The 20,405-nt window shown below is 32.7% G+C and overlaps 1 protein-coding gene across 1 annotated transcript in view; it reads left to right on the forward strand.

Annotated features, from left to right (window-relative positions):
• LOC115882780 (microtubule-associated protein futsch) overlaps positions 1–15,008 on the forward strand; it is a 195,606-nt gene extending 180,598 nt beyond the window's left edge. The window contains exons 9-11 of the mRNA XM_030901020.1: positions 10–8,470; positions 9,533–10,105; positions 13,943–15,008. Coding sequence (XP_030756880.1) covers positions 10–8,470; positions 9,533–10,105; positions 13,943–14,112 — 9,204 coding nt within the window. The 3' untranslated portion in view covers positions 14,113–15,008. The remainder of the gene's footprint in view (positions 1–9; positions 8,471–9,532; positions 10,106–13,942) is intronic.
• Positions 15,009–20,405: the final 5,397 nt, after the last annotated feature.

Below are 20,405 nucleotides of genomic sequence, written 5' to 3' on the forward strand. Positions count from 1 at the left end.
CTATTTCAGATGACTAACGGAGTACAAAAGCCCGATTCAATCTCCAAAAGAGGCAAACTTGATAAAGAAGGCACAACTGATTCCAGCACTGTCAGCACACCTTCAGCAGATCAGGAAAGCATTTTGAAGAAAGACATATCCAAACTAACACCGGAAGAAATCCAGCAACTCAAGCAACGTGAGTTGGAAGAGCTTAAAGAAGAACAAGAAGCTATCAAGGAAATCGAGGCTGTATTCCGCAAAGGTGAAGGGACTGTAGAAAAAACTACAGATCCAGATGCAAGAAAAATTAAAGATATTTCCATCGATGATAAGCTGGAAGTCGAAGAATACCTTATTATAGAAAAGGAAGAAGTCGAACATGACTCTTTAGACCAAGAAGCAAAAGAGGACGAAATGCAGAAACTAACTAGAGACAGCGAAGAATCGGAGAAACAACGTAAACTTAGCGCAGAAGAAAAAGAAATTGAAGCTGCCAAAGAACAACACAAAGCACCGTCTCCTAAAGTCGTAGCACCCGAACCCGAAGAAAAGAAGATTCCTATATCTTCTCCGGAAGATAAAGCAGCAGACAAAAAAGAAATAGCCGAAGAAGAAGTTAAAGATGTTGTAGAGTCGCATCCAGAAGAAAAAATATCTGCTACCATCGAATCTGGTGCTACTACTACAGCTCCAACTCTCCCTGAAGATGAGCGTATTACTCTGGATGAAATAAAGGAAGATAACGGGCAAGTTATCGAAGAGAAGCATGTTAAAGAGGAAACAAAAGAGAAAGAAATACCTGTGATTCAATTACCGCCAAAGAGCTTACAGGACAGTCAATCTAAAATGCCTCCGATTGTAGGAATACCTATCGATAAACAAAAACATATAAGAGATATCGTAAAAACTCCTGATGAAGTAGCGGACTTACCTGTGCATGAAGAAGCCGATTATCATGACTTCCACGCCGACGAGAAGAAATCTAATGATGCTTACACCAGCAAAGAGCAAAGTAAAGACGTTAAGAAGCCAGAAGAAAAAGATAAAGACGAAACAGGCAAAGCTTTAGAAAAAACTGAAGTAAAAGTAGAAATAGACGTTAAAAAAGAAAGCTCCAAAGATAACGAAACAGAAACCAAAGATTTGGCCAGTTCGGTGACTGGAGATGCAGATTTAAAAGAAGAGACTGAAAAAATCTCCGTCCTAGAAAAAGCTGAACTTGAGACCAAAGAAAAACCAGTTACTGATGCTGAAAACTTTTTACTTAAAGAGAAACTTAGTGAAACTGTCGATGACGAATGGGTTGTTGTAACTAAAGAAGAAGAGGACGAGGTTCTCGAAGCAATTGAAGATAAAAAAGAAGACTTAAAAGACGCCTTAAAGGATGAAAAAATCGCTGAGGCAATTACAGAGTACGAACTTAATAAAAAGGAAGAACTTGAAGAAGCGTTGAAAGATAAAGTAGTGTCAGAATTTATTACTAAAGATTTAGAACGAGAAATTAAATCGAAAGATTTAGACAAAGAGATTAGTAAAGAATTAATTGAAAATGAGAAATTAAAATACGAATCATCTCACAAAGATACGGATTCTGAATGTGAAGTCGAAAACGGTTATGAGTTTGATAAGGTAGATGAAGCTCTCCAAGAAATTGAACATGAAAAAGTTGACATTAAGCACCTCATAGATGAAGCAGACAAAAAAGCTATGGAAGAAGAGGCTAAAAAAGGAATTGATAAAGAAGATAATAAGAAAGAAACTGTACAAGAAGCACCTGATGTAACGTCCAAAATCTCTTCCTTAAAGGAATCCCACGAAGATGTTAAGGATATAGACAACAAACTTCAAGAGCTTAAAAAGAGCACGGCAGTAGCTGCGGAAGAACCAAAAGTACCAGTAACAAAACCTGATGATATTAAAACAGAGAAATCCGACCATGTACTTAAGGAAAACTTAGATAAAATAGCTGAAGTAACTGATAAGCTTGAAGATCTTAAACATACAGTTGAAGATACGTTACTTAAAAAGGAAGAAATTCATATTGAAAAGTCTGTTAAGGCTCCTGAACATGCGGAAGAGGTAGTTTTGTCCGATTCATCACCGGAAGATGAACAAATTAAGATATTAAGAGAACTAGATATCGATAAATCTGAGTTAGGACGAAAATCACCAGCTGAAAGAGAGGAAGACGTGAAAAAAATTGTCGTCAGTGTTGCAGAAGTTCTTAAATCCGAAGCACCTCTAGAAGAATTGCAAGGAAAACTAGCGTTTACGCAAGAACTTCGAGAAACTCATATTACTACGCAAGACTCGCCCATTGTCGAAAGAGAAATCGTTGGTATAGACGAAATCCCACCCATTCCTGAAGAACCTGCTGTAATAGAAGAAGAAATCAAGGAAATTGTTGAGAAAGACAAGAAAAAAGATCTTTTGTCTGATGCTCGGGAATTAATCGAGGAGTCTTCGAGAATGATTTCTGATATAAAAAGCCAAACCGAGGAAACAGTAGATGTAAAAGAGGATAAAGGTGATGGAACCGTACATCGCATGCTTGTCACAGCTTCAAGTGAAGACGGTGGTGAGGAAATTGAAATTTGTCCACCTGGAACAATCACTTTTTCAAGAAGTTCAGAAAGTTCAGGCAGGTCTTCTCCTGAACCATCCCAGAAGACTCAATCTCAAAAGTCCTCTATAGTAGAAACGTCTGAAACGTGTTCGACAATTAAACAAGTTACCGAGAAACAAGTAGAGAAAAAAGATTCGGAGAAGGATGAAGTTGTACCTGAGCATCATCACGGGTTCTTTGAATCCATCAAAGATACGTTTGAGAGTGTTAAGGATGCCGTATTGGGTACAGGCGAAGAAGTAACTGAAGAGTCTACAAAAACAGCAACTGATAAGGATGATAAGAAACCAGATGTTGAACATGTTAAAGAAAAAATTTCTTCTACGATAGAGCTAGTTGATAAAGAAGATAAGAAACCAGTTATTGAAGAGAAGCATGGTATTTTTGAGTCTCTCAGTGAATTTGGACACAAGATTGAAGAAGGTCTGGAAAAATACATCACAGAAATTAAAGATGAAGTGAGTGAAGAATTTCATCACATTGTTGACAAACCAAAAGATACTATTAAAAAAACTGAAGAAGTTAAGGAAAAAGTAATAGAAGAAACTGTCGGTGTCAAAGATACTGTGGAGAAAACTGTACAACAGGCCGTGGATACAGCCAAAGTTGCTTTGCCAAAGTCAGAAGATATTAGTAAAGATTCTGAGACCAAGGGCTCTATATCTAAAAGTGTAAATGTTGCCATAGATAAAATTGAAGATGTTAAGAAGCATGTTGAAGAGAAACTGAGTGACATTAAAGAGGACATTGATAAAGATCTTCACACTAATTTATTCGAAGAAAGTAAAAAAGATATAAAACAAGAAGCTACCAGTAAAGTTGACGATGCGAAGAAAACTGTATCTGAGAATTTAGATGCAGTGATCGACAAATCTAAAGAAACTGAAAAAGATTTTGAACAAAAAGTTTGTGATATTAAAGAAAAAGTAGTTGATGCACCTAGTAACTTGTCAGATGAATTAAAAGAAGCCATGTCTGAAATAAAAGAAGATGTCTCCAAAATTTCTGAACCTGTTTTGGACAAAACTAAAGAAGTTATCACTGAAAGCAAAGAAAAAGTTAGTCATAAAGCTGAAGCAATCTTGTCCCAAGCGAAGGATATAGAAGAAAAAGTATTAGAGAAAGTAGTTCCCAGTTTGGAGCAGAAAGCAAGCGATGTTCTAACTGAATCTAAGAATATCTTCCAAGAGATAAAAGATCAATCTTCTGAATTCAAAGACGGGATTGCCAAAGAAGTTCACACTGTTTTAGATAAGTCTAAAGATGTTCTTAAGGCCAGTGAAGACAAAATTGAATCAGGTGGACACAAAATTGTTGATGATATAAAGAAAGAAGTTAATGAACTAGTAGAACAATCCAAAACCAAAGCTGTTGACATTAAAGAAGAAATTTCTAAAGATATTAACGTTTCTCTAGAGAAATCTAAAGATTTTGTTAAAGATGCTGAGGAGTTCGTTGTCCAAAAGAGTGGAGATATATTATCTAAAACTGAAGGAATAAAAGATTCTCTAGGCGACACTGCGTCGAAGCTTGCTACCGATATTGATAAAAAAGCAACTGAAGAAAAAAAGGTAATAGAACAAACAATTGACGATGTTAAGAATACATTTTCTGAAAAACAACACGATGTTTTAAAAGATGTAGAAACAAAGATTTCTGAAGAAAAAGAAAAACTAAAAGAAGTTTCAACTGATCTTTCAAGCGACGTCAAAGAAATTAAAGAAAAAGTAGGTGAAAAAATCGATGGCATTATTGAGTCTGCTAAAGAAACTATATCGTCAAACATTGAACATCTGGAAGGGAAACTTCAAGATGTACTATCAAAAACCGACGAAACTACAAAAGAAGATATTTCTAAATTAGAAAAGAAGATCGAAAAAGAATCTGAAGAAACATTAGAAGACATTAAAGTGCTCTCTGGTCAAATTCAAGATGGAAAGCTAGACGGAGACCTTAAACCAATTTTGAACGAGACTCATAAATTACAGGAAGAGTTCAAAGAATTGGAAGATGTTATTGAGAAAAAAATTAAAACCGTAGATGAGGTAGAAAAAGGTAAATCAGAAGATGGAGTTACTAAACAACAAGAACATGAACTTAATGTTGTAGAGCAGGCTGAAGAGTTCATAGAAAAATCCGAGAAAGCTTTAGGTTCAATATTTACCGCTATTGGAGATGCGGCTAAGTCAGTATTACACGATATACTGCCTGAAGATGAAAGCACTAAAAACGAAAAACCTGCTGACTTAACTAATGGTTTCAAAGAGACGGACAGTGCTAGTATTGCACAAGAGATTGCGGAAATAGATGGTATTGATCATAAATTCGATAAACATATTAGCCAGACTTTGGAGTCCAAAACAATCCATGATCTTGACCATCAGCTAACAAAAGATATAACTGCCAAAAATGGAGAAGTAAAAATAGATGAAAAAGCAACTAAAATAAGTAATGGTGTGGAAGATCTAATAAAATCACATGAAGACACGCCTGCTAATAAATCTAAACTACTTGATGAATTTAAAATAGAAAAGGAAATTAAAGATGAAGCAAAATTAGTAAGTCAGCATGTTGAAGAAATAGGAATAAGTGTTGAAGGTCTTGCTAAATCAAGTGACGGTAAAGGTTTTGATATACCCAAACCATTTGAAGAGCTTAAAGTGGACAAAGAAATCATTAAAGACGAAGAAAGACAAATTGAACAGGAGGTACACCACATAGCAAAAGATTTAGAAGAATTTAAAGTAGATAAGAATATTATTAAAGACGAAGAAAGGCACATAGATCAACAAGTAGATCATGTCAGAAAAAGTATTGAAGATCTATCTAAACTGGCTAACGAGGTATCATTTGATAAATGCATACCATCAGAAGATTTTAAAGTGGATAAAGAAATTATTAAAGAAGAAGAGAGGGCAATAGATCAGCAGGTAGACCATATAAGAAGAAGCATAGAAGATTTGTCTAAAATATCTGAAGAAGTATCTTTTGATAAATGTAAGCTATCTGAAGATTTCAAACTGGACGAAGAGATTATTAAGAAAGAAGAACAGCAGATAGATCAACAGGTGGACCATATAAGAAAAAGCATTGAAGATTTATCCAAACTGTCGGAAGAAGCTTCCTTCGAAAAATGTAAATCACCTGATGACTTTAAAGTAGACAAGGAAGTTATCAAAAAGGAAGAGAAACAAATAGAAGAACAAGTGGATCATCTCAGGAAGAGCTTTGAAGATCTAACTAAATTATCTGATGATGTTTTGTTTGACAAGTGTAAACCTGTTGAAGATTATCACGTTGATAACAAAATTCTTAAAAAAGAGGAGAAACAAATAGAAGCGGAAGTAGAACATATGGGAAAAAGTTTAGAAGACCTTAAACAGTTGTCGAAAGAAGTACCATTTGAGAAATGTCAATCTTTGGATGCATTTGAGGTTGACAAAAAGGTTATCGAAGAAGAGCAACGCAAGATTGACGAACAGACAGAGAAGTTAGGAAAAAGTACAGAAGATTTGACTAAAATAGCTGATGAAGTTACCTTTGGCAAATACGAACATATTGAAGAATTTAAAGTAGACAAAGAAATTGTAAAGCAAGAAGAGAAACAGATAGAACAACAAGTTGAAAAAATAGAACAAGAAGTCGAGGATCTTAAAAAGTTATCTCATGAAGTTTCATTTGACAAATGCAAGGCTCCAGAAGATTTTAAGGTAGACAAAGAAGTTTTACAGAAAGAAGAGAAGCAAATAGAACAACAAGTTGAGAAGGTAGAAAAAGAAGTTGAAGATCTCAAGAAATTATCTCATGATATTCCGTTCGACAAATGCAAACCTCCGGAAGATTTTAAAGTAGACAAAGAAGTTTTACAGAAAGAAGAAAAACAAATAGAACAACAAGTTGAGAAGGTTGGAAAAGAAGTTGAAGATCTCCATAAATTATCTCATGATATTTCTTTCGACAAATGCAAACCTTCAGAAGATTTTAAATTAGAGAAAGAAGTTTTACAGAAAGAAGAAAAACAGATAGAACAACAAGTTGAGAAGGTAGAAAAAGAAGTTGAAGATCTCAAGAAATTATCTCACGATATTTCTTTCGACAAATGCAAACCTCCGGAAGATTTTAAAGTAGAGAAAGAAGTATTACAGAAAGAAGAGAAGCAAATAGAACAACAAGTTGAGAAGGTTGAAAAAGAAGTTGAAGATCTCAAGAAATTATCTCATGATATTTCTTTCGACAAATGCAAACCTCCAGAAGATTTTACAGTAGAGAAAGAAGTATTACAGAAAGAAGAGAAGCAAATAGAACAACAAGTTGAGAAGGTTGAAAAAGAAATTGAAGATCTCAAGAAATTATCTCATGATATTTCTTTCAACAAATGCAAACCTCCAGAAGATTTTAAAGTAGAGAAAGAAGTTTTACAGAAAGAAGAGAAGCTAATAGAACAACAAGTTGAGAAGGTTGAAAAAGAAGTTGAAGATCTCCAGAAATTATCTCATGATATTTCTTTCGACAAATGTAAACCTCCTGAAGATTTTAAAGTAGACAAAGAAGTTTTACAGAAAGAAGAGAAACAAATAGAACAACAAGTTGAGAAGGTAGAAAAAGAAGTTGAAGATCTCAAGAAATTATCTCATGATATTTCTTTTGACAAATGCAAACCTCCAGAAGATTTTAAAGTAGACAAAGAAGTCTTACAGAAAGAAGAGAAGCAAATAGAACAACAAGTTGAGAAGGTAGAAAAAGAAGTTGAAGATCTCAAGAAATTATCTCATGATATTTCCTTCGATAAATGCAAGCGTCCTGAAGATTTCAAAGTTGATAAGGACATAGTTAAAGAAGAAGAGAAGCAAATTGAAGAACGTGTGGCTCATGTCCAGCAAAGTTTTAACGAGATGTCTGATTTAGCTAAAAGTATATCTTTCGATACTTGCCACATAGCGAAGGATGAAGTAATTGACTCGAACAAATTATCTGAATCTGTGGCTATACCTAAGGAAAAGGATACCGATGAAAAGGAGAAGAAAGATGTAGAAAAAGAAGTTGTAGAAGACACAAAAGATGGTGAAATTATCTCGGATAAATTCGATGGATCTATTTATCTAGAGACTAGTGAGCACGTAACTACCAAAGACAAAATAGAAACAAAGGAAAAAGATGTGATAGCTAAAAGTGATGAAAAACCTAGTTTTAAGAGCGACGTAGTATTAGAAGAAACAGTTATTTCTAGTCAACCAGACAAGAGTGAGAAGGAAAGCATGGAGAAGTTACCGAAAGACACTCTGAGTCTAGCGATAGCTCCTGAAGCAAAGAAACTATCAATATCCGACGTCGAGATCAGTATTAAGACTGAAACTGAAGCTCCCTCTCACAGAGATGCTATCGAAACGTTCCTAGATAACGAAAGAGGCGATTATCGTGATATTTGTGATGCCAAAGTTTATGTTGAACCTGCAGAAGAGTCTTCAAAGGCAACAACAAGCACTCCTGTGTCGAAAACACCTCAAGAGCTGTCAGGAAAGACCACTCCTCCCACTGTACCGGTGAGTCCGATTTCTAGAGACGCTAAATCGCCGTCTTCGAAGTTGGACAGTGGTCTGAGTGAGCAGACTGAGACTGACGATGATGATTTGAGTACGAAGTCTCAGGTGGCGCACTCTCAGTCAGATTTAGACGAGCTGGACATGAAGATGGACCCGATGAGTATGTCGTTTTATGGTAGTTTACCGGAGGTGGTTCAAGAAACAGTACCGGCCACGCATTTGTACGAGATTACACAAGCTAGATATAGGAGCGCCGTGGTGGGTTTTGGAGAAGAGGAGATAAAGACTGAAGAGGTTGACATGATGACTGCTAGTTTTATAGGTAAGTGTATTGGAAATGATAATAGACCCATAATATACATAGATGTAAAAAACGCAATGGAGAAAATTTTGGTCAAATTTAATGTGTTATATTATGGTTATTTTTAGCTCTATTTTCATGAATTTTTTAGCAAGTCTGTATATAATTATATCAACTTCAATTCGTAAACTCAATTTTTGTATAAACTTTAGTATTTAGCATATTATACAGAGCCAATTGAGGGGTTGTTTTTTTACTCCAACTTTAAAACACCCTGTGTAATAATTTTGTGTGTAAATTTTCCTGAAATATAATTTTACAATCAGAACCATGTCTCCTGAGCATTTTATTTTTTGGATCATGTCAATACATGCCTTGGTTAATTTTTAAGAGCGAAATGAACTTGCCACCAATAATTTGCAATTTTTTCAATTATCATTTCTTTTTGAAGTTATTTTTCAATATGACAAGCCGGCTTTGGTGATTATTGTGAACTATATACTAATATGAACTGCCCATCATTTTCGACGTTTCTAAAACTATGGGCGAAAAAATGAAACTGTGTAAGTTTACATTATCATTAGAAAGATATGAAAGTGGATCATGAGAAGGACATATGGTATTAGTTAAGTTTTTCGCTACATTTACAAAGTAATTGTTAAGGTTCTCAGGTGAGGCAGAGATTGTTTCTCAAATCATTCACAATAAACCATGTTTCTCTAGCAACATTACCAGAATTGACTATTCTCCTATTATAATAAAGGTCCTTAGCGGCTCTTATAGTCTTATGATAAATTTTTGTGTATAGTTTTACGTAATTGTGGAAGAAGACACTGTCTGAGAATTTTTTTAAGTGAGATAATGAACGCAGATTTTTAGAAGATATGCCTTTAGTGGTACAAGGTTTATTATGCTTATTTTTGATAGGCCTAAGAGGAAAGGATTTGAACGCTAGACTGGTTAATGTTTTTACGAAAATAAAAAATTCGGTGTCGACATCATAATATTGACCAAAAATTTCTCCTTTGAGTGTATTTGTTGTGGAATTTTTAAATGTAAACTAAATAAATATTTATTTTTTAGGCGGTCTTCCAGGACAATCTACCGTTCAAACTCACCACCACGAGCTCGAACACGCCTCACCCAGCCACTTGTACGAGCTCACCAAGGCCAAATACTCCAAACAACTCCTCAATGACGATTCAGAAGACGACGAAGTCATCACTTCCAGTTTTGTCACTGGTGCCCAGCAAAAACCCGACCCCATGACAGCCAGTGTCTATTTTGATGATGATTCAGACCCGATAGCATCCTGGGGCAAACCATTGGGACTCCCCAGTCCAGCTCCCCCAAATAATAACGAAAAGGGGACACCTAAGAAGGAGAAAAAGCTTCCTGCTTACGTCACAGCTAAGAATAAGCTGAACGATGATAAAAAGAGAGCTGAATCTCCCTCAAAAATGAGGTTAAAGAAAGTGACTCCTGTTTATGTGGATTTGACATATGTTCCTCATCATGGAAACCATTATTATTCTTATGTGGAGTTCTTCAGGAAGGTTAGGGCAAGGTATTACGTGTTTTCTGGGCTGGAGCCGAGTAGACAGGTGTACGATGCTTTACTTGAAGCTAAACAAACTTGGGAGGATAAAGATTTAGGTTAGTGTAATCACAGTTTAAAGAATATAGATATATCAGTTGACCCACTCTTCGCCCGTATCAAAATTCCTCCAGCCGCTCCCCGCCTGTCTTGTAGACTTGGGTCAGTCTACATCCGTTGCTCGACGTGTACACAGCGTTCCAAGTTTATTTTAGTTTTGTTTTCGGTCCCACGCATAGGGTGAACCAAAAATAGTGTTTCAGTTGTTTTGTTCGAATTGTGAATAAAATGTCTACTAGAAATATTTGTGCAGTGGATGGTTGTGAAAGTAGAATGACAGACAATATATCGTTCTTTAGGTGGCCAAAAGATGAAGGAAGGTATGTGTTTATATAGTATAGGATATTAAGTATATAATAATTAAAGCATTTGACATATTAAGTATATTATAATTATGGAAACCTAACTATGAAAAAATGGTTTTAATAATATACATATAAATTAAGAAAAGATTTTACTCGAAATATGCACAAAATATTTATTTTTAACAATTAGTTCATTATTTTAGTAGATATTTTAGAGTAGTAGTAGATACTTTACTATTATGTTTCGGATTTTGCAGTATTTACCGGTTTGCAAAGTGCATATTAAATTATTATTTAAGATATTTGCATTTTTTTAAATAGCATGTTTTAATTTTTAGATGTTTGTATTTAACTTTAACTACCTACCTGGAAAGTCCAAATTTTATCGTCAGGAAATAAAAATACGTGCATACAACTTCTTCTGCTATTGACAAGTTTTTTAGAGTTTTTACTAAATTTTATGTAACAGTAAATATAACAACTGAGGAGCACATGGGAAAAACGATGAGTATCCAGAAATGATAAATGTTCAGGAAACCGGTTTTTTTTTAATTGAAATTACGCATGGACTGTATATCCGAGTTTATATCGTTTTTCCCATTTTTAAATGCCTGTTTATATGTAGCCATTATCGATATTCCCGTTTATTTAGGTACCAAAAGGTGCAGCCCCCTTTTTGGTACTTTCATTATTTTTCCCGTGTGCTCTTCAATTAGTAGTAAATACTGTAATAAATTATATTTGCATATTTCTTAAGTTATAGCATGTTTTGCTTTTTAGCTGTTTGCATTTAACTTGAGTTATCTACCCATTGTCAATTTTTTTTCGGTTTTTACTAAATTTTATCGAACAGTAAAATTTATTACACAATTAACTACTAACAGTCATAATTACTGTTCATGATAATCATAAAATTTAGAAAAAATTCCAAAAAAATTGACAATGGCAACACAAGTTGTATGCAAAGGTACTTTTATTACCTTACGATAAAATTTGGGCTTTCCGGGTAGGTAATTAAAGTAAAATGCAAACATCTATAAAGCAAAACATGCTATAATTTAAGAAATATGCAAATTATTATTATATATATTAAAAAAATTAACTTATTAAGTATATTTATTTAGTATACTTTTTTATATGGGGTTTCCATAATAATTATTAATAATAATTACCCTATTGACATTTCCATATTACAAAGAATTAGGATAGAATAATATATCTAATATTTTAATATTAATGTATATTTAATACTAAATACTAATAAATATTGATCGATTATTAAAGACGCCTAAAACTGTTAATCAATAAAACTAGTACCTACTGTATTTTTATTTTTCTACTTGGTATATTAAAATTCCTTAGTATTTTTAGTTGATCCCTCGTATACGGCCAGCGTTCTGACTGACAAAATAGCACTTCCGCTGCACCCGGTAAACGTACAAATTTTTTGTCACCTCGAAGGGTCACGGGCCGCCTTTGAAGTCAAAATAACAATAGAATTCCTTAGAGTGGGTCAACTGATATATTTATATTCTTTAAACTGTGGTGTAATCTTATAGACCATTCCAGAACAACGTGACTTTGACAGATCCGCCATTTTCACTGGGAGGCATACAAACCGTATACAAACAATTCCTTTGCATTGATTTGTTTGTGTTTTACTTTTTTATAGCCTTATAGACATATTTTCTTTAATTCTTAATTTTCTTTAATCCTCAATTTTCATTATCCTAGAATCAGTAGAAGGTCAACCAATTAAGGGGTGTTTTATGAGGCCGAATTACAGAAGACAAAGTTTCCTTGTATTGATCTAGTTGAAATACTACTAGGTCCTCGGCAGCAAAATAATATTAGACAATTTTATGTGAAGTGGTTAGGCTTTTCATCCAGATGATATTTAAAATTTATAATATTTAAACTTTATAAATAAAGGTTTATACAAATAAAAATAAACACCTTTTTACATCGTATTATCAATCTGTGGTATTATATTTAATGAAAGGTTATCAATATTGTGCGATAGCGATATATACCGGGTGCGTCTCAAAAGTGGCTCACCCCTATAACTTTTTTATTTTTTCAGATAAAACAACGTGATTTGGTATGTTAATATATGATCTAAATTAGAATTGATTGACATATTCAGTTGTTTTCGGTCACTTCCGGTTTCACCGGAAATAACTACAAGTTTTGATTTTTAAATGGCACCCTCGGTATTTTTTTAATTTATTCGATAGAAAATGGCACTCTGAATAGAATGACGTATCATATATCAACTTTTGACATTTTAGCATATTATGGTTTATTTGAAATTATAACATGCAGTTCACAATGACAATTTGCCTCGAAATACCAAGTGTATGGTATCAAATTATTCGTAAAAAAATGCTTTTTCCAAATATGCTAATGAGCCACCCTCGTTCCATTTGAAAAAATTGAGATATGATTAAAAATACGATTTGGGCATCTTTTATAACCGGCCAGGATAAGACACTAAAAACATTAGACGATTAAATATATTTTTCCAAGGCTCTTTGATTAAAAATTAGTGTTTTTAACACAGCCACTCTAGATTGAAATTTACAATACAATTTGTTTTTGAGCGAATATGTCAAAAGTTGACATATGATATGTCATTCGATACAGTGTGTCATTTTTTATCGAATAAAGTAAAAAAATACCAAGGTTACCATTTAAAAATCAAAGTTGTAGTCGTATCCGGTGAAACAGGAAGTGACCAAAAACTATTGAATACGTCAATCACTCCTAATATATATCATATACTAATATACCGCACCTCGTTTTTTTATCTGAAAAAATAAAAAAGTTATAGGGGGTTAGCCACTTTTGAGACGCACCCGGTAGATTAAATATTAAAAAAAAACAGAGCCGGACTTGAAATTAGTTTAAGTAAATTGTTTTCAATATTGTTGCGATGAATATAATCAGAATAAATAATTTTAAAAACCAGAGTCGGACTTGAAATTATTTTAAATAATAATTAATTAGTTTTCTTGTTGTTAAGGTACCCAAAACAAAAAAAAAGTATAGAATGTGGCATATCATTGTACTCAGGAGCCCGAGTTCTTTCAAAACCTGAAATAAAAAATGCAGGTCCGTATTTAAAAAAAATAAGTTGGCCTTTGTATCTCCCAAATTATCAGCTTATTTGAAAATCTGAAAATACCATGAGATAGCCCTAATAAAGTGGCTATGAGAATGTGCAACTAGTTTTTTGATTTTCTAAAATAAACAATGACAGGAGAAAATAAAACTGATTTTCAAAAAAATACGTTTTTTCCAAAAAACTCAGCAATCCTTGAAATTTTTAAAACTTTTTTGATTGCTCCTTGGTGAACATCCCAAAGCGCAACTTTGCCCCAATTTAACCATGTTCGTATCTATTACGGTTACCGAGATACCGATGCTCGTACCTCGAATTTGTAGCACCCTGTATATGGTCAGTGACGTCATTCTGGAATGGTCTATTGCACTGAGTATTTATATTCATTAATTGTACTTGATTTACAGAAGTAACTATCATTCCAACTTACGACACCGACATTCTGGGCTACTGGATAGCAGAAAACGAAGAACTCCTTTCCAGATTCAAGATTGACCTATCTCCATCAGCCAGTCGTTGCACCATCAACCTCCAAGACCACGAAACTTCTTGCTCCGCATACCGTCTGGAGTTTTAAAGGAAAAAAAATCACCAAAAATCTTATTTACTCAAAAATAACAATCTTTCTGTACGCTAGATATGTCCATTATACAAAAAAAGTCCGATAATAACTTACAAAAAACTTCCCTTATGTTTACCTCCACGACACTTTATATCACACATACTATTCTATATATCATCTTAGGAATCAGACTTTAAAAAATATTGAGAATAACACTTTATTAAAAAAACTAAACCTAAAATAAATCTAGAAAACTAAAAACTAGTCAAAAAAACTTTAAAAACCTTTCTAATATAGACTGTTTTATTTTTAATGTTAAGCCGCTGGTTGATATTATTAGGAGCTTGATATAACTACTATTGCCATCTATCGGAAAAATGTAAAAATAGTTTATTCAAGCTTCTTCGTGGCGCTCAGAGATGGCACTGTCGTCAACGAGTGACGTTGAATTTTTGCAAAGTTTATTATAGCCAATTTCGATCGAACAACCGTTGGTTATGGTATGGTTGACAGATAAACAATGTTTTAAACGTCAATTGTCTACCAATTGGTTGACAACTGACGTTTAAAGCATTGTTTATCTGTCAACCATAACCAACGGTTGTTCGCACGGCATTGGCTTATGTCATAATGGCGTTAAACGTCAAGTTAACTTTAAAGATAAATAATTAAATAAAAGTTTACGTTTTAAACGAATGAGAAATGTGTTTAGCGAAGAAATAAATAGAATTGTAAAGAGCTCACCCTCTAATCCTAAAAAATGAATCATTAAATGTTAAAAATATAACTAAATATTGAGAGATATGAATTTGTCTAATAACAATACAAGTGAATATTACGTATATGTATATGTTAGATATTATAGGTTTTAAAATATAAAATATAGTGTTTTATAACAGGAATTGTAGCAATAGATCAATATACAGTGTAACCCACTGTTCCAAAAAATATATCAGGTTTTCTGCCCAGTTATACACCCTGTACATTAGAAAGGGATTCTAATATACAGTACTTACGTTAAAAAGCTCCGATAATTTGTGGTTTTAAACTTTGAGAAAGTTTTAAATGTGAAGTAAATTTTATTTAAAACTGTATTCCTTTTATACAATCAATAAAAAACACGTATGATGTAGGTGTATGATTATGATTTTTGGAATAGGGCAATGAGAAATTTACTGAGCAAAAACATAATATAGTAATCGCACAACAATTTTCGATGCACGTTATCAACTTTGAGAGACAGGCGATGGCGACAGCGCTGCCAGATTGTGATGGATTTATGGAATGAATCTTAATTTAAAATTGACAAACAACACATTTATTATATCATTTCATAAATAGTTTTACGTTTTATTTTTAATTTAATAACTAATATTTTAGTGATTAATTGATTTATTTGTTTTATAGCTTATTTTACTTATTATATATTGGCAAAAACTAGTCCATTATGAAGATTATTATAAGCGTTATTATGGGTTATTTATTTATTGATTTACATCTTACAACGCGATAAGTGGTAATAACAAGTAAGAGGGTGCTATTAATGTACAAACTAATAATCACAGAATTTAATAAACACTAACTTTGAAAATGGTATAATGTGCTTATCAATAAAGCTTACTTTTCTGTTCAAAATAGTTTAAAAAAAAACAGGGAAGTTACAAGCTCTTTGCTTCGACTGTTTAAATGCTTCGGCATATTTTCAACACAATTTCAAGAAATGCAATACAAAAACTCGAAAATTTAGTTCTTAAAACTGTTTGTGCTTAAAAGTGCAGTGATAATTTTTTTAAAAAGGACTATGAAAATAGACAAAAAACAAGAATTACTCCCAAAGATTCAACAACAACACAATTATACAAAATAATGACTGACACTAGGATAATTGTCAAATAATAAAAGACAACGTTGCTGAACATGACGCAATGTGACCAACAGAGCGATAATAAAATTCGGTTTAAACTTTTTTGCGGCTTTAATCTAAATAAAATATCATTTGTTCTATAAAGTAAAATGAAGAGTTGCTTTAATTTAAACAGCTGCAAATTTAAACATTTTTGCCAAAATTTCATTTAGTCAGGTTTATATACTTTAGGAACGTCATAGAGAAGGATCAAAGTTTTAAGGTATTGAGAAATAGTACAATGGGAAGAAAAGAAATACAAAAGATCAAGGATATGCACGGCAATATAGTAACACACAAACAGGAAATCCTACACTCTATTAAACTTTTCTATCAAGAACTTTACACATCAAAACAGCAGGGGATCAAAACCGACATCCGAAAGGTAATAAATCAGGGGTCGGAATAAATTCCAGAAATAACCGAGGAAGAAATTATCAGTGCCCTTAGAGATATGAAAAACAATAGAGCTGCCGGCGACGATGGACTGGTAATAGAGTCAATCAACGAAGGAAGACCAGAAATCATCAAAGCTTTAAATGGCCTATTTAATAAATGCATTGAAGAAGAAATAACCTCATCACATTATTGTACACAAGAAAGGTGAAAGAAGAAATTAAAAACTATAGGCCCATCAGCCTTCTTAGCCACGTATACAGATTATTTACTGAAATACTCACCAAGCGTTTGACAAATAAAATAGATTTTTTTCTTTCGAGCGAACAAGCAGGTTTCCGATCAGGTTACGGAACAAATGACCATCTTCTAACAGTCAAGGTCCTTATCAAGAAATGCATTCAGTATAATAGACCACTAATGCTTGTCTTCGTGGATTTCGAGAAGGCCTTCGATTCGGTAGACCAGTGGAAGCTTCTAGAGACACTAAGTGAGAATCGCATCGATCATCGATACTCCTCAATCATGAGACATATAAATGATAATGCCACGGAAAACGTCAGAATATTGACAAATCAATGCACAGACAAATTCAATATCGATCGAGGGGTAAGACAAGGCGACACACTCTCCCCTAAACTATTCGTTGCTGTGCTAGAAAGTATGTTAAAAATGATAAAATGGGATTCAACAGGAATTAAAATCGATGGAAAATTGATAAATCATCTCTGTTTTGCAGATGACATTATTTTAATAACAGACAACATACAGGAGGCACAGAATATGCTGGATATGCCTGAATGATGCTTCGGAAAAAGTCGGTTTGAAAATTAACTTGTCAAAGACACAATACATGACAAACCTAGTACTAAGTGGAAATTTAAACATTAATAACATACCTTTGGAACAAGTGCATATATATAAGTACTTAGGTCATGAGACCGGTATTAGAAGGGATAATCAGACCCACGAAATTCTACGAAGAATAGATTTGTCGTGGGCGGCATTTGGCAAACTAAAGCATATACTGAGATCTGATATTCCCATATGTTTAAGAAGAAAAATCATTAACCAGTGTGTCTTGCCTGTCCTCACGCATGGAGCTGAAACGCTTACTTTGACAAAAAAGAACATACATAGAATACAGGTCATGCAACGGAAAATGGAAAGGTCCATGTTGGGAGTTACACTCAGAGATAAAATACCCAATCATACAATACGAAATCGAACGGAAGTAAGAGATGCGGTGATATCTGTCTTACATCTTAAATGGAATTGGGCGGGACATGTAGCTAGGATGACAGATGGACGGTGGACAAAGAGACTTGTGGAATGGAGACCGAGACACGAGGCCTATAGAAGCAGAGGACGACCTTCTAGTCGATGGACAGATGACATTAAGAGGGTGGCTGGAAACTGGATTCAAGTGGCACAAAATAGAAGGAAATGGCTAGAGTTAAGGGAGGCTTTTGTTCAGCAGTGGACGGTATAAGCTAAATGATGATGATGATGATGATGATAGACTTTAGTGTCAATGTCGATAATTGATGACGTGCAACGGAAAATGTTTTGCGATTACAAACATTTGTAACACCTGTATATTTTCAAAAATATTTTTAAAATTATGTGCTACTATTAGATACTATTACCTCATATTTTAGAAAAATATGGTTAAATTTTTCGAACTTTGGACCTGATATAAATTTAATTTTCTGAACAGTGGATTAACATGTATTATATTTTCTCTCAATACCTAGTTGTATAGTCTAGCTTCTTCTATATGTGTTAATATTAAATGATAAAATTAATATATTGATATTATGTTCTTGTGATAAAGCAATTTGCAGTTTTGTGTCGTTAGAAGAGTATATGGAAAGGTTTAACGAAATGGAGATGAATTTAATGCAAAACCAAGTGATTGTTAGTGGTCGCATTTTATGTGGAACAATTTTTGCATTTCATAGGCATTTATTTTCTTACTAGATGCATATAGTCATAAAATCTTAGTTTATCGTTTAAGTAACGTGTTATACGGTGTGTTCAAGAAATTTGGACACATGAAAAAACATATTTTAAGTTTCCCAGGAATAAATATTCCTGACCCTTAATTTTACATTTTCCGTTGAGACTTTTTTTATCAAGAATAAATCATTTCTGTGAATCTTAAAATATATTTTTTTCAGCAATCGTGTTCAAATTTCTTGATCGCACACTGTACCTATACAGGGTGTTCTTTGCTCTGAACTGCTTGGTTTTTCTTGCATTGTTTAATAAATAGATTAAACGGTATCATATTATTGGTGTAATTCTTATGTGTTCCTTTTTTTCAATCTTATTTAATACTGTTAGTTTATAAGGGCCTACAAGATGTTTTGTTTGATTGATTTTTAATTTTTTTTCTTAGCAAAAGACTGCAATTTTATTTATATAATATATACATGATAGTGCTATAATATGAAGAATAAATAGGTTTTTGATAGTTGTCTATGTTTGTTTTGTTTGATATAAAAAAAAGCTTTTTTTGAGTACAGTTTATATTATATTTCTATAAATAAAAATATCAATTTTTTTGAGAAATGCTCCATAAACATATTTTCTTAGCTAAATGTCAAAATTCAGCTAATATACAGGGTGGTTTATCTTTTTTTGCATACCTTTAACAGTCAATAAAAAAATCATTTTAAAATATACAGGGTGTTTCAAAAAGCATGTGCCATCTCTCGAAGGGAGATTCCTCACGTAAAAATAAGATTTATTTTTCATATCAACATAGGTACGATTCTGCTTTGTTTCGTAGCTACAGGGTGTTAAAATCTTAATAATCTTTCGGTTTATTATAATTTTCTTCCGAGTGCTTTTGGTGATTCGAACAAAATTTTTGTTTTGAGTTAATATAAGTATAATATATATTTTAATGCTAAAAAATTGTCTATAAATTCATCAGGGACGTGCATATGGGTTACCAATAGAATATTTTTCAAAAGAAACATGTGCGCCACTGATTTTTTTTTCTTTTGATATCAAAATTGTGTAGGCCGTTTAATGCAAATTAAAAGTTATCTCTTGATATTTTGTCGAATTCGGCCTTCTTGATGAGATAAACGTAATTTTATTAATCACAATTAATAAAATTAAAATAAAACTTAAATTAAAAAATTATTTATTTTACCTAATTTATTATTAAATAATATTATTACTATTTTAAAGAGTTTTATCACCCAGTATCTCTAAAACTATGCATTTCCATATCCATGTTTATAGGAACTTTTTTTCATATTTTTTATGAAGAATCAAGCTTTAAAATATGTCGCATTTATATTAACTTTTACCTTCAAACGCTAAAAGTAATTTGAAGAAAATTATAATAAATCGAAAAAATATTAAGATTCTAACACAGCAGAATCGGACCTATGCTGATACGAAAAATAAATCTTATTTTTACATGAGGAATCTCCCCACGAGGGATGGCACAATTTTTTTGAAACACCCTGTAGAAATAAATCTTAAAATTGCCCCCACTCCCCTACTACTTATTAAAACTGCTCTAATAAGAAAACAGGATCACCTTGTATATGATAAAAACTACAGAGTGTTCCAACTTATGATTACTATTTCCTTCTTAAAAATATTATTAACTTAAATCAGTGTTCTATATTGATAAAACAACATAAAAACGTAGCTATATACAGAGAATGTTATGTTTCTTTAAAAATATATTTATTTTAAAAGAAGTATTAAAACTATAAAACGCAAAACATTTTAGTTTCTCTTTTTTGCTATGCCAATCACTAAAATTCTTGACTACACAGATGTTAATGAGTTACTTAATAATTTTGTCAAAAAAAACACGATATAAATATATCTAAAATACTTGTTTATTTATATCACACAAAACTAAAATTTGACTTAATCTGGTTTCAGTTGACACGTTTGAAAATGTATTTTAAAAGAAACAGACGCTCTGTATATGAAAAAAATTGTTAGAGGGGCCATTTTAAAAAGAAAATAT

This window comes from Sitophilus oryzae, unplaced genomic scaffold (genome assembly GCF_002938485.1).
Source record: "Sitophilus oryzae breed Bouriz unplaced genomic scaffold, Soryzae_2.0 scaffold_179_pilon_pilon, whole genome shotgun sequence".
NCBI classification, from domain to species: domain Eukaryota; kingdom Metazoa; phylum Arthropoda; class Insecta; order Coleoptera; family Curculionidae; genus Sitophilus; species Sitophilus oryzae.